This window comes from Emydura macquarii, unplaced genomic scaffold, assembly GCF_026122565.2.
Source record: "Emydura macquarii macquarii isolate MOO-44397 ecotype Brisbane River unplaced genomic scaffold, CSIRO-AGI_Emac_v2 contig_3305, whole genome shotgun sequence".
NCBI lineage: Eukaryota > Metazoa > Chordata > Testudines > Chelidae > Emydura > Emydura macquarii.
Genome location: NW_027133442.1, coordinates 533,681 through 545,973, shown reverse-complemented (window position 1 = coordinate 545,973; position 12,293 = coordinate 533,681). Strand labels below are relative to the sequence as shown.

At 43.8% G+C, this 12,293-nt stretch overlaps 1 protein-coding gene across 1 annotated transcript; it reads right to left on the bottom strand.

Moving 5' to 3' along the window:
• Nucleotides 1-157: 157 nt before the first annotated feature.
• NAA20 (N-alpha-acetyltransferase 20, NatB catalytic subunit) lies at nucleotides 158-11,239 on the bottom strand. Its single transcript, XM_067532948.1, has 6 exons — nucleotides 11,096-11,239; nucleotides 8,220-8,244; nucleotides 7,293-7,383; nucleotides 5,614-5,749; nucleotides 3,763-3,908; nucleotides 158-2,051 (listed from the first exon to the last, which is right to left on the bottom strand). Exons 1-6 carry the CDS (start codon nucleotides 11,146-11,148, stop codon nucleotides 1,966-1,968), a joined length of 537 nt encoding a protein of 178 aa, XP_067389049.1. The 5' UTR covers nucleotides 11,149-11,239; the 3' UTR covers nucleotides 158-1,965.
• Between the last annotated feature and the right edge of the window lie 1,054 nt (nucleotides 11,240-12,293).

Below are 12,293 nucleotides of genomic sequence, written 5' to 3'. Positions count from 1 at the left end.
TTTAAAGCTAAAGGTCGATCTCAGTTCAGAAACATTCTATCCAGCTAGCAGTTAGTTAGAATGGCTGGAAAAATCTGTTCCCAAGGAGGCTTCAGACTGGGACTCAAAAGCTGGATTCTATTTCCAATGGCTGCCATGTAGAACCATGCGCAGGCAAGTCACTTCATCTCTCTGTAAAACGGGTGATACCTTGCCAACCTCTGTACAGAACTCTAAGGTCTTCAGATGGAAACTGTTACAGTCAAGCCAGCTCATTTCCAAGTTTTTCAAATGTATCACACTAGACTCTAAAAATTGGCTTTTTAAAATTTCTCACTATCATCCTTAATGAAGACCAGGCTCTTGGATGTTTTTTAAGATCTGTTCAGAGATTTTAACTATCTTCTCATGTAAAACTTCAATATGCAACAGCAGGCTACAGTACTCAAATACAACTGGAGCGCTGCATGTTCACACACACACCTGTTTCTGTTCTCTCCCCAGTTTGATCACCTTTCTGTCGCTCAAGAGGCCAATCTCCCATTTGTTCCCTAGTTCTGAGGAAAGAGGATTTCAGTTATACATTTCAGCACCCTTAATTATAGGTGGAAGGACAGCTCAAGTAGCAACAGATTACTAAATATGGCACATTTCAATGATCAGACTAAATTCAATGTATTATTCAAGTCTTTCTGTGGAGAAAGTTTGGGAACATGAATTAGCAGCTCTGGCTCAGGTCTTATTCCCTCCTCTCACTAAGCAGAGCAAAGCACAGCTTCAGTATTAGTAATCTGCATCCTAGAACAAGTCACTCCTGCAGCACACCACCACTTTGAACACCAGTCAAAAACTTTTTGCAAGGTTCATATGACTAAGATTTTAGCCTAGATGTGCATCTGCCCGCCTCTTCAGCAAAACAAACTGCCACACATTGCCCTGCTGCTCTGCTCTCCACTGGCGTCCTATGGCATGCAAGACTGGGCATGGCTAAAATTACCTGAGGAATCACATCTGACTACAACTATACACAACAAGCTGAGTTCTCATGGAACAACAGACCTGTCAACCACAAGAGGGAGATGTGATAGAGCTTTCTCAACAGCCGCATCAGACTGAAACTCAGTCCCTGAAAACATGAATCCATGAATCTCATCACCAGCACAAAGCTTCTGTCACTTATTTTACTTTCGAACAATTAAACTTTGTGAGGAGGAAATGTTATAGTATAGTAAATGGTATCACCTTTTCTGATTTCAGAACACTTGCATGCCAAGACAATCTATTTTCTGTAAAGAGAATTTTAAATTAAATTTAAAGTTTTTTTAAAGTTTTAGAATGTTGCTGATTTACCTCTAATAATACTGTACAGTACACACACACAACTGGATTGGTCTAACCAATAACTGATGCACAATATCACACTTTTTGCAAAAGCTGTTTTTTAAACAGGAAAACTGATCAGGGAAGGCTAGAACAATACATTCTGAACATGATGTAAACCAAATAGTCTGAGAGAAAGCCATGGAATCACTTTATCACACACTGAATTTGTATTTTATTGTACACTTCATCTTTTTCATATCTACCCTTGCAGCTTCAACTGTTCAAACATAAGATGAACAAGAACATTAGCAGCTGTGATTCTCAGGCCCAACAGGAGGAAGTAGTGATATTTTCCATCACTGAGTTTTAATACATGGTATAAAATATGATGGTGGAATGTTTAAACTTATTTGCTTTTTTATAAATAACAACAGGAAAGCAAAATACAAATAGTGTAACTCTAAACTTCCTATTGCTGTTTTTGAGCCTTTATGAAAAGTAAAACACTGAGCCTAAATTAAAATTCTTTTTGAAGTCTATCCCTGCTTCCTTATCAGCCATCCACGATCTTTTCAGTTACCTTCAAAAAACATTTGATGTGGTCTAAATTTTAAATTGTCCATAAACATTTTTAGTAAGTTGCCTGAGAACCACAGCTTAAAGTTATTCAATGTCTTCAGGTCTCACAGGATGAGGTAATGGTATAATTGATTTCTTCTCTGTATCTCTGGAAAGAGCTTTCCTCATATCTGTTGACAAACACAAATGTTATGACTAAAACAGACAGCATAACCCATATTAAACAAACCCATATTAAGTGAATGTTCTTGTAAATGATAAGAAGCCATGTTTTATGAGAAAAATTCCAGTACTATAAGACTGCTACAAATGCAATACAACTAAATGCAAAATATACTAGCTTTAATGCAATGTTAAAGTAGAAATAGCAAACACACTATGCTATGGGAGCTGCCACATCCTACGTATTTTATGGTATACTTTAATAAATCATTACATATATTGACATGTAACAAAGCAGGAACAAAACAACGTGTACATCCTCAAGTAAATCTTGTGGGAGCAAACAAAGATGATAAAACTCAAACAGTGAGTGCCTGATATCTCAGGTATAGGGATGTGTCCATGTGGTTTTTGTTTTGTTTTTTAATAGAAAAGAATACGCAGGGCTCTACCACCTGAGGAACCGACAAGTATCACCAGCGGAACACGTCATTAACACATGCATTCAAATAGAAAAGTTTCAAGCCACGCATTTATTGTTGCTAACTTTAAACATTCACAATTTTGTGATCAGGCTGTCTGATAAAAGCAAGGCTTCAAAGGGTTACCAGCATCTGCTATCCAGAGGCCAAACAAAATATGAACGGCTGGCTTGGCCCCCTCAATAGAACTAGTAAAAAGTCCAGCCCTCTCCGTTCCCAGCTGGGAAGGGGGAAGAAGCTGGTTCCCAGCTTTACAGCTTTTATATCAGCCCCTGACTAGGAGGTGTTTGGAAGTTGGGAGTCTCAGCTGCTCTCCTGTCCCAACTTCTTTTGGGTCCTCCTTCCCCTGTGAATGCCCATTCCCTACATCTGCTGCTGATCATAGCTTTCCCAAGCAGCAGCAGCAACAGCATGAAATTAACACACATTCTCATCAGCTTCAGCTGCTGTCTAAAGGATTCTGACTAGTAACAGTAAAAATGACAAGAATCATGTCAATGTCACTCTTCAGCTGCTTGGAAAAGCTATGAATGGCATCCACAATGCTCAGGCAGCCCTCTGTCTACATTCTCAGGGAGACAGCATTGTATTACATTTGGAAGGTTATCTTCACAACTGGCTTACACAAAAAGCTTATATTCCGGAGAAACTGAAGACTAAGGACTCCTCCCAAACCAGGGAAAGTGTTCTACTTGCCACTGATGATTAAATGAATGGATTTTTCAACCCCAGAAGAAATACTCAACGGACAACCAATTTTGCTGCTGTTTATAAAATAAATTCATCTGTGGGATGAGGCAAAGCAGCGATAATTTTAGCCCAAAATGAATTTGCTAGATAAAGCTATATGCATATGAAAAGAGGGATTAGAACAGTAACTGCATTTTAATCAGTTATAGAAAGCATTTCTGGTACTTGTTATAATGGCAAAATAACGTGTTTAAACTACCAAAACTATCAGAATAAAGGAGTATCAATTAATATCAACAACATTCAAAACGGAAGTATTAGGTTGATACACACAATATAAATACCACAAAGTATATACGTGTTGAAAAATCAAATTCTATAATTGAAATGTCATTTCAAGTACGATTTGTTCTTTAAAGAACTGTCCAAAGGTACATTTGTATAGTTCATAAGCAATTGTCTGAGTTAGCTATATTTAAACAAAAAAAGAAAAATAACACTGTAGCTTTCCACTTCATAAGTATTATAGGTGGTTATTTGCTCTTACCATAAGCATCTTCGTCAGGCTCCCCATTGCTAGCTGAGTAGTACTCTAGTACTGTCCTGTAGACACTGTAGCCGAGTTGCTTGTACATATTTACTGCAACCTGATTTGACACTCTTACAAAGAGATCCACAAAAAATCCACCCTTTCTTTATAAAGGGAAAAAAAACCACACACAAAATGAGGAAGAGCAAAAGAATACATTTCATGATAACATTAATCTACTAGCGATAATCACAGAGAAGAGAAATAATTTTTCCAAAGATTCTGCACAGAATTCATCGTATTTAAGGCTGCGAGTCTTTCACAGAGGTCCCAGATTCCGTGACTTTCCACAACCTCCGTGACTTCCACAGCTGCAGTGGCCGGTGCTGCTGACCTTAGGGCCAGCTGTGCCAGCTGCTGCTGGAGCGGCTCTGTGGCCAATCGCACCAGCCACTCCAGCAGTGGCTGGTGTGGCTGGCTCCAAGGACCACTCGAGCAGCAGTCCTGGGGGCCTTGCAGCAGCGGATGGCCAGGGGCAATCAGACCCTGCTGCCAGAACAGGGGCCAGCCGTTGGCCCCTATGACCCCCAGAGCAGCAGTGCCCTTGGAGCAGCTAAGATTTAGTTGGGAATTTATAGTAAATGTCATGGACAGGGTCAAAGGCCGTGAATTTTTGTTTACTGCCTGTGACCTGTCCATTACTTTTACTCAAAACACCCAAGACTAAATCTTAATCCTATTCAATGACGATAAAAGGTGTATTATTTATATTACAGGCAGATGTATTTTTCTATGGTGCAACTGAAGATTCTAGCCACATGAACAATCTCAGGCTTTCACACAACCCACAACTCTGCAGAGTGGAGTTGTGTACAAGTGACCAAAGAAACACGGGGTGAGTTATTTGCTATATTTTGCACAATGGAAGGAGAGGGAGCAGAGTTTTTTACCCACCCATTTAAAGACCTACATGAATAACTTTCCCTCCTAGCTCCATCTCTCAAACAAGAGAGGGGAGAGTCCTGTACACTAGAAATGAGCCTTAGTTACACATGTAACTATTTTCTGTATTTCTTTTGCTGGCCACAGTTCTGCAAAAAACAAAAAAAAAACAAAACCAAAAAAACAACCTGTAGTTTTACCTTTTCCCTTGCATTATGTACATTTATCTAATCTTATACTGTGCTTATCTGGTTTATTGCTCAGCTGTGTTCTGATAATTTTGGAGAGATTTTAAATGAAAATCACACTGTAATCGCGCTTAAAAAAGACTCCAGTATTTTCAGATCACATCAGCTGGGAACAATCTCATTCAAAATACACAAAGCCAAAACTGCAAGCACTAAAATCAGCAGCCTCACAGATTTAATCTGTTTCTCTACGTCTCTCATACAGTAAGTTATTTGAGACAGGGATAGTTTCCACCTTGTTTGCACAGTATTGTGAGCACTACAGGAAACAGTGTTGACCCTTTGTGAAGGGAATCTTCCCTCTTGGGTGACCAGATGTCCCAATGTTATAGGGACAGTCCTGATATTTGGGGCTTTTTCTTATATAGGTGACTATTACCCCCTAAGTCCCCGTCCCGATTTTTCACACTTGCTATCTGGTCACCCTACTTTCCTCTGACCAAGACAAGCAATTGTTATAGGGTGCGCCTCCTGGACCTGGAGTTCCTTCCTTCTCATCCCCACAAATAGGCTTTCACAACAGCTGGGAAATGTCTTAAAATTGCCAGCTATCATTTGAAACCTCGCTCTCTGTAACCACTGGGAATTATAATCAGAACATCACACGTTCAGTGGACAAGGAAGGTCAGTTTTCTTGGGCACAAGAAAAAGTTTCTTAGAATTTGTACGTGGGGCTCACCTTTCTGAAATTTCCTCCAGTAGTTCCATCAACTTGGCGGCCAAACCCAGCCGGCGGAACTCGGGTGCAACAGAGAGAGCTGTGACGTGTCCATGCCACTCCTCCCTGGCCACAGAGCCTTCAGCTTTACCCATTACTGCAAACAGAAGGAGCATTTAACAAGCTAACCCGCTGCAATTAACATATGCCATCCCCAGGGGAACATCTGTGCAAAGGACACCCACAGACATCTTTGAAACAGTTTTCTAAACCAAAATGTTTTAATGATTCTGTAAAGGCTGCAGTAGTGATACTTAAATCTGAAATAGTTTCAGAAAGCTGGAATGAAACAGTTTTACTATATCATTAACTGCAAAAGCCTCACATTAGAAGGAACAGGGGACAGTCAATTTGAAAAAAATTCACATTTCTATCTTTAAATTGTGTACTTCTGACTGTTACTAGTAACCCTAATCCCCAAGGCACTAATCCTGCACACTGTCCGTAGGCAGACCTCCTTGCAAGACCAGGGCTTTAGAATATTAAAACTGAAAGAGATTGGAGAAAAATAGGAAAACTGCTCCCTTGTAATTCTGCTCAGGATACCATCTGGCAAGGTTCTCACTCCTGACTTTCAGCTAAGCATATAATTTCTGTCTTTGAAACATAAATTTAAAGTGAAACATTTTGGGGTGAATCTTTGATAGGTGTTCAATCAGGAACAGACCGTAACAGTCAAGGAACAGCTGTTCGAGGCCCAAAGAGCTCCCCGGAAGTGGGGACTAGCCAGTCAAGTCCCTGGCCACTATTGCTGCCATTAGGGGCCAAAAACCTTTAGAGCTTGGAGAGTTTTGCCTGTCTCACACCAGAAAGCCAAGACCTCAGGAGAGTGAATTCTACACAAATGAAGTCATTAGAAAAAAATATATGTCTTTGGTGTTTTTTTCCAATGTGATTGACAGCACTTTGTGGCAGATCAGCTTTGGTTTATGAATGGTCATTTCTGCTTCATGTCTCATGCACTACCACACTGACATCACTCACTCATTGCGATATAAGAAAGAACTGAATAAAGTGAATCAGTGGTAGGTGCGCATGTGCATAGGGAAAGGGGAAAAGGCCTGAGCATGTTAAGGAGTGTTATTCTCAAAGCCACCCACAAGCCCCTTATAAATTCTGTTTTAAAGAACTAGAAAACAAAAACAAAAAACCATTCTATTAGGAGGGAGTGCTAAGAAATTGGAATGTGCTGAAATTAGTTAATTTAAAAACAATCCAGTTTACTGTGTCCTATTAAAGGCAAGAGTGTGAACAAAGGATAACATTTCATTCACCTCACGTGTGAGCAGAAGGATGGTAGACAGAGGTCCAGTGCAATGACAAAGGCCTATTACTATTGCAAAGACTTACACAAGTGTAACATAAGGCATGTGTCTTATTAGAGCTCAGCATTCGTCCTGTTTCACTGCCACACAAGAACACCATCACAAAACAAGACTGCGTCATTTATGTAATGCCCTTCAACACCTGTGAGGTGATGTGTTGGTAGGAAATTCTCCTGTTTGATGTGAATATTTAAAAAAAAACCTGGAAGTTAACTGAAATCAGATTCATAGTTCCAAAGTATTAAAATGAAATAGAATCAGAGCAGGTTAAAAATTATAAGCTTTGTCACACAAAGTGTACAATAGTCTACTTACTGTAACCCATTAGCTCTCCACCTGGTGCTTCTGCAACAATAAAATACTCTGGCCAGTGAGCCAGATACTGTAGGTAAAATGGTATTCCATACTACAGATTTCTTGTTAAGAAATATACAGCTTTACTGACAATACTACTTTCTTCAGTACACAATGCTGGACTGAATATGGCTTGTCAAAGATTAGCATTGAAATGACATGCACTAAACACGTGGGAGTCTGTTGAGTCTTAGCTTGACTGGTTGCATTTATACCTTCCTTGTATCAGTATACTGGATGGCCAGCTTTCACTACACAGATAAAGTAGATTCTTATGTCTGGGTCTTCACCCAGTATTTTAAAGAAGAGTAGGGATAAGCCAGCAGACAGTCTATGTGAGAGCAACATAAAACAAAACATATGGTTTACATAGTTTTAAATACTATGTTGGAAGAAATTAAAGGTTAGGGCAGCTTGCAGAGAAATTTAAGGCCTTGAGGACCCCTACAAATTACTGTAAGTTAATTTACCAAATTTTGATAAATGTAGTAAAGACCATATTATGGTGTGACACACTGTACCCCATGCGCACCCTTATAGTGTGATTTGTGTATCATTCATGTTCACCCTTATAGTGTAACTGTGTATTGTCTAATGCAAAACATGTCATGTAAGGTGTTTTTGGAATGCTCATGGCATACTGAACATTCTGGTTATGGTAGCATGTTTCCTGCAATGTCATATATATGTACAGATATGAAACTCTGCTATGTCATATTCCCAAATGTATGTCTCACATGGCTTGAAGAGACGCAGATAAACACAAAGCTGTGTTTCCACACCCAGCAGAGGCACTGCATACAGGAACAAGATGGGAAGAAAGCCTAACCAAAGCTGCTGATATCAATACTGTAGATATAAGTACAATGAAAAACTTCGTAAGGATACAGTCTCTGTAAGTGGATCCAAGTTACTGTAAAAAATAAAAACAGATTAAACTTTTAAAAGGCTTACAAAGTATATTTCTATTTGAATATTAATCTGGTTAGGTTTTAATTCCCAAAAACACATTTCCAGGAGACAAAACCCTAAAAAAAATAATTTAAAAAACCCCTATCATTGGTGACGGAGTGCAGTACTGAATGAGTTCATGTAAGTCTGAAACAAAAACTGTATTAGATCAGTAAGTTTAGGTCTACGCTGCTGTCAGAGATGTGATTTGAGGCTTGTGTAAGCAAAGCCACTATAGGTTTAATTTACGTAGCATGGATAAAAACAAAAGTGAAGACGTGGCAACATGGGCTACATAAGCCTGCCCAGAAACTTGGGTGTGTATTTACATCCTAGCCCACACTTTCTGACCCTTACTGTCACAACTTCACTGCTATTTTTAGATTAATGTTAGTACTGGTGTGCCCGCATTAGTTGTAATCACACCTCCAACCACAACACAGACATAGCTTTAACGTAAAATATTCAAAATTCATCATGTGATGCTACCACAAACAATGTCTTTGGGCCCTGATCTTGATCCAAATGGCAGACTCTTACACCTGCACAGAGTTGCACTCAGTTGAACAGGACTCCGGTTCAAATGGACCATTATGCCCGCATGGATCTAATATCAGGATTGTGGCCTTAATCTTTATTTTTATTATCTGAACTAAAACAGACTGTTGTTGAAGGGGATGGGAGCTCATTAATTTCCACCACATTACTAGTTTTCTTACTGTATTATTTTCTCTTTGTTTCTGATTGTTATTTTTCCCACAGCCCTTAGTAGCAGGTTAGGGGAGAGCTACAGTGCCAGTTTTCAAACTAAATTTTGGCATGATTGCCTGCCTCTGTGGACTGTCCCTTCTTTTGAAGACAAGAGCAAAGAATAAGTTATTTGTTCTAGCAGTGTCTGCAAGCATTACTTCTAGGACCAGCTCATAAAAGGATATTTTAGGGCCCACTCTCTGTTCTGCACCAAAACTTCTCATTATCCTTAACTGTAAGCCTTTTTGTAAACAGGAGATATAGAAGATTATACTTTAAAAACACTCAAATGTCCAAATTAAAAGGAAAGATTTAGAGATACAGTAGGGAATTTTATAAGAAAGGGCCAGAAATGCACCAAGTGTCATTTCAGTCCCTAATTCAAACTCTTCTGCTCTTATTGTGCACTCTGAAGTTTTAAATGTCAGTGACAAGGATCCAAAACGTTGGACTTTCTCCCCCTCTTGTCCACATAACAGGTAGATAAGTTAATATAATTAATCCCAGGAAGTTGTCACACCACACCACAGGAATTTCTTTACTGGATCACACTTAAGGTTCATCTAGCCTGGCACCCCATCGTTGACAAAGGTTAGTGTCAAATGCTCAAGAGGAAGTGACTAGAAACCTGTTAGTGAAAAATTATGGTAGAACCTCTCCATACATAAAGTTTCTTTGATGTTCACATTTAGGTTATGCCCAGAGCACCCCCTCAAAAAAAATCTATTTCCTTTATAATTTGTTTTCAGTTTTTTCTGAATGTCCCCGTGCACCTCTACTGTCAGGAAATGTGAGTTTTACCATCTCTATGCCATTTCTTGGTTTTACAGGTATTATTATTATAATAGTTCTATTTTGCCCCCTTTTATTTACCTCCTTTGTAAACTGAACAGTTCTATTCTCTCCTCGTATGAAAGTCTCTTCCCAACCTATAATTTTTTTTGTCATTTATCTCCAGACCCCTTTTATTTCTGCTACAACCCTTCAGTCCTTGTCACACCACCTCAGGATATCAGGGAAGAGTGCCGCATTGATTAATAAAAGGGCAGTACAGCACTGTCAGCATCAGCGTCCAGCACACCCTTAACACGCCACTTGCTAGTTTGATGCCTAAGTACCAGTCAGGGGTTTTCACTGTGCTGTGAGGGATGCCCACTTCCTGACTGGTTACAGATCAGTCAGACCTGGCAATGGGGGTTGCTCCCACTTTCCCTTACTGTGCATTTGTCAACAATGGATTCACCTGGCCTCAGGTACAGTTGCCACCTCTGAGGTACAAAACCCTGGGTGATTTGTGATGATCCTGAGCCTATAAACTGGAGCAGCTGGCAACATGTACTGACCCCCCCACGACGATTTGTCTACACTTCTCACTAAACCTAGACGCTGACTCAGGTATGAGCTGAAGCACAAGCCCATCCATCCCCCCCGCTATCCCCCATTTCTGCCCACATAAATCAGCGTGACTCGGGTCAGCAAGCACTGAGGACCTGGGTCCTAAGACGCTACGAGCTAAGCAGGTCAGAACCTCAGCGGCTCTGTGCCTCGGGTCCGCGCCCTGTCATCTCGCAGCGTGGGTGCAGCTCAAGCCGCAGTGCAGAGCGGGGGTCAGACGCTCCGGCCGCGCCGAGCGCAACCCAGACACAGGCACAGGCTGCACAGAGACCCCGGCCCAGCAGCTGCAAGCCGGGTTCGCCACGCCGGGCGGGACACTGGAGCGCGGGTTTGGGCGCACTCAGCCCACAAGCCCGGGCCCCACACGTTTCCCAGGTCAGCCACCTCAGAAAAGGGGCGAGCCTGGGCAGCGCACCCTGGGCAGCGAGGGCTCTGCAGAGACCCAGCGGCTCGGGGCAGAGCCGCAGGCTCAGGAGCTGCCCCGGCTGAAGGGCGCTCGGCCCGGGCCCCACGCGGCGCGCTGAGGGCCCCCGAGGGGTGGGGCGGGGCGGGTGGGGTGGGGAGGGGCAGGTTAGCCACCGCCCCACTAAGGCGGGGGCCGGGCCGCTCCCACGCGCCCCGCCCCCCCCGCCCCCCCAGTCCCGGAGCGCGCGGCCGGAGCCGCTCACATGTTGTTGAAGCGGAAGAGGTCGTCGCACGTGAAGGCCCGGAGCGAGGTCATGGCTTCCCCGCCCCTCCCGTCCAATCCCCGGCCCGGCCGCCAGCCAGCGCCAGGCGTCCCCGCGTCGACCCGGAACTGCTGCCTCTGACCCCGCCCCGGCGGGGGGTCACTTCCGCCCGGGGAGAGGGAGATGGGAGGGGGGCTGGGTGCGGTTGCTAAGCAACGGGGCGGGGCGGATTGGGAGGCGAGCTGCTGACAGGCCCCGTTCGCCGAGAGACGCGGCGCCTCCCGCTGCTGGGCGCCCCTCCCCCCCCTCCGGCCCGGGGCGAGGCGGGGCCTGGTTGGTGGCGGCGGCCCGGCCCAGGCCAGGTCCGGTCCAGTTGGGCCTCGGCTGCCTCCCTGTTCTGGCCGCTGGAGCCTCCCCCCCGAATCGCCACAATCCGGCTGCCCAGCCCCCGCCGCCTGGCACCGCCTCGGGGCTTTGCAGAGGCAGGCGCCGGGCCCCCGCTGCGCCCCAGCCCAGGCCGACGGGCCCCGCAGCCAGACCCGGCAGAGACGCCCAAGGGGGCACGGCTGAGGGCAGGGGCGCTGGAGCCTGGCCCCAGCCCGGCATGGCCGGCCCCGCGAGGGTGCCCACTTCCGCTCCTGTAGCCCTGCTGGCGGCCTGCAGACGCACGGGGCAAAGCAGGCCTCGGGGCTGGAGCCGGGGAGGCAGCCCAGAGCTGGGTGACTGGGCAGCAGGCTGGAGGAGGCCCTTCCCCGCTGGCAGGACATGGGTCAAGCTAAAGAAAAGCATTTACTGCCTCGCCCCCAGTTAAAAAGTCAGGTCAGACTCTCCCACCTCCAACAGTCATGAGATTAGGCTTCAAACTCATGAAATGTAAAAGAAATAAAAATGCAGCTTGAGGGCTTTTTTTTTTTTTGCTGTCTGCTTGTGGAGTTGAGGGTTCACAGGGTTACCATTTTCTTTGCAGCTCTGAGGGCTCTAGAACTGTTTCTTTCTTCCTGTCGAAAGCTGAGATTCTCATGTCATCACTTGGCTCCTGGAGCTGGAGCTTTAAGAAAAACTCCATATATCAGAGAATTGGCAACAGCGCATGCTGCAGGGTATGTGAGGAAGGTTAAAATGTTCAAGATGGGAACACAGAAACCAATCCCAGGGCAAAAGATAATACTTAGTCCTACCTTAAATGCAGGGGACTGGG

Excerpts from the sequence above, each read along its gene's own strand:
- NAA20 (XM_067532948.1), bottom strand. The coding sequence starts at position 11,148 with ATGACCTCGCTCCGGGCCTTCACGTGCGACGACCTCTTCCGCTTCAAC. Across the intron at positions 3,909-5,613 it reads CTGGAGGAAATTTCAGAAAG|AAAGGGTGGATTTTTTGTGG; the intron begins GTGAGCCCCACG and ends CCCTTTATAAAG. Across the intron at positions 2,052-3,762 it reads GCCTGACGAAGATGCTTATG|ATATGAGGAAAGCTCTTTCC; the intron begins GTAAGAGCAAAT and ends GTTTGTCAACAG.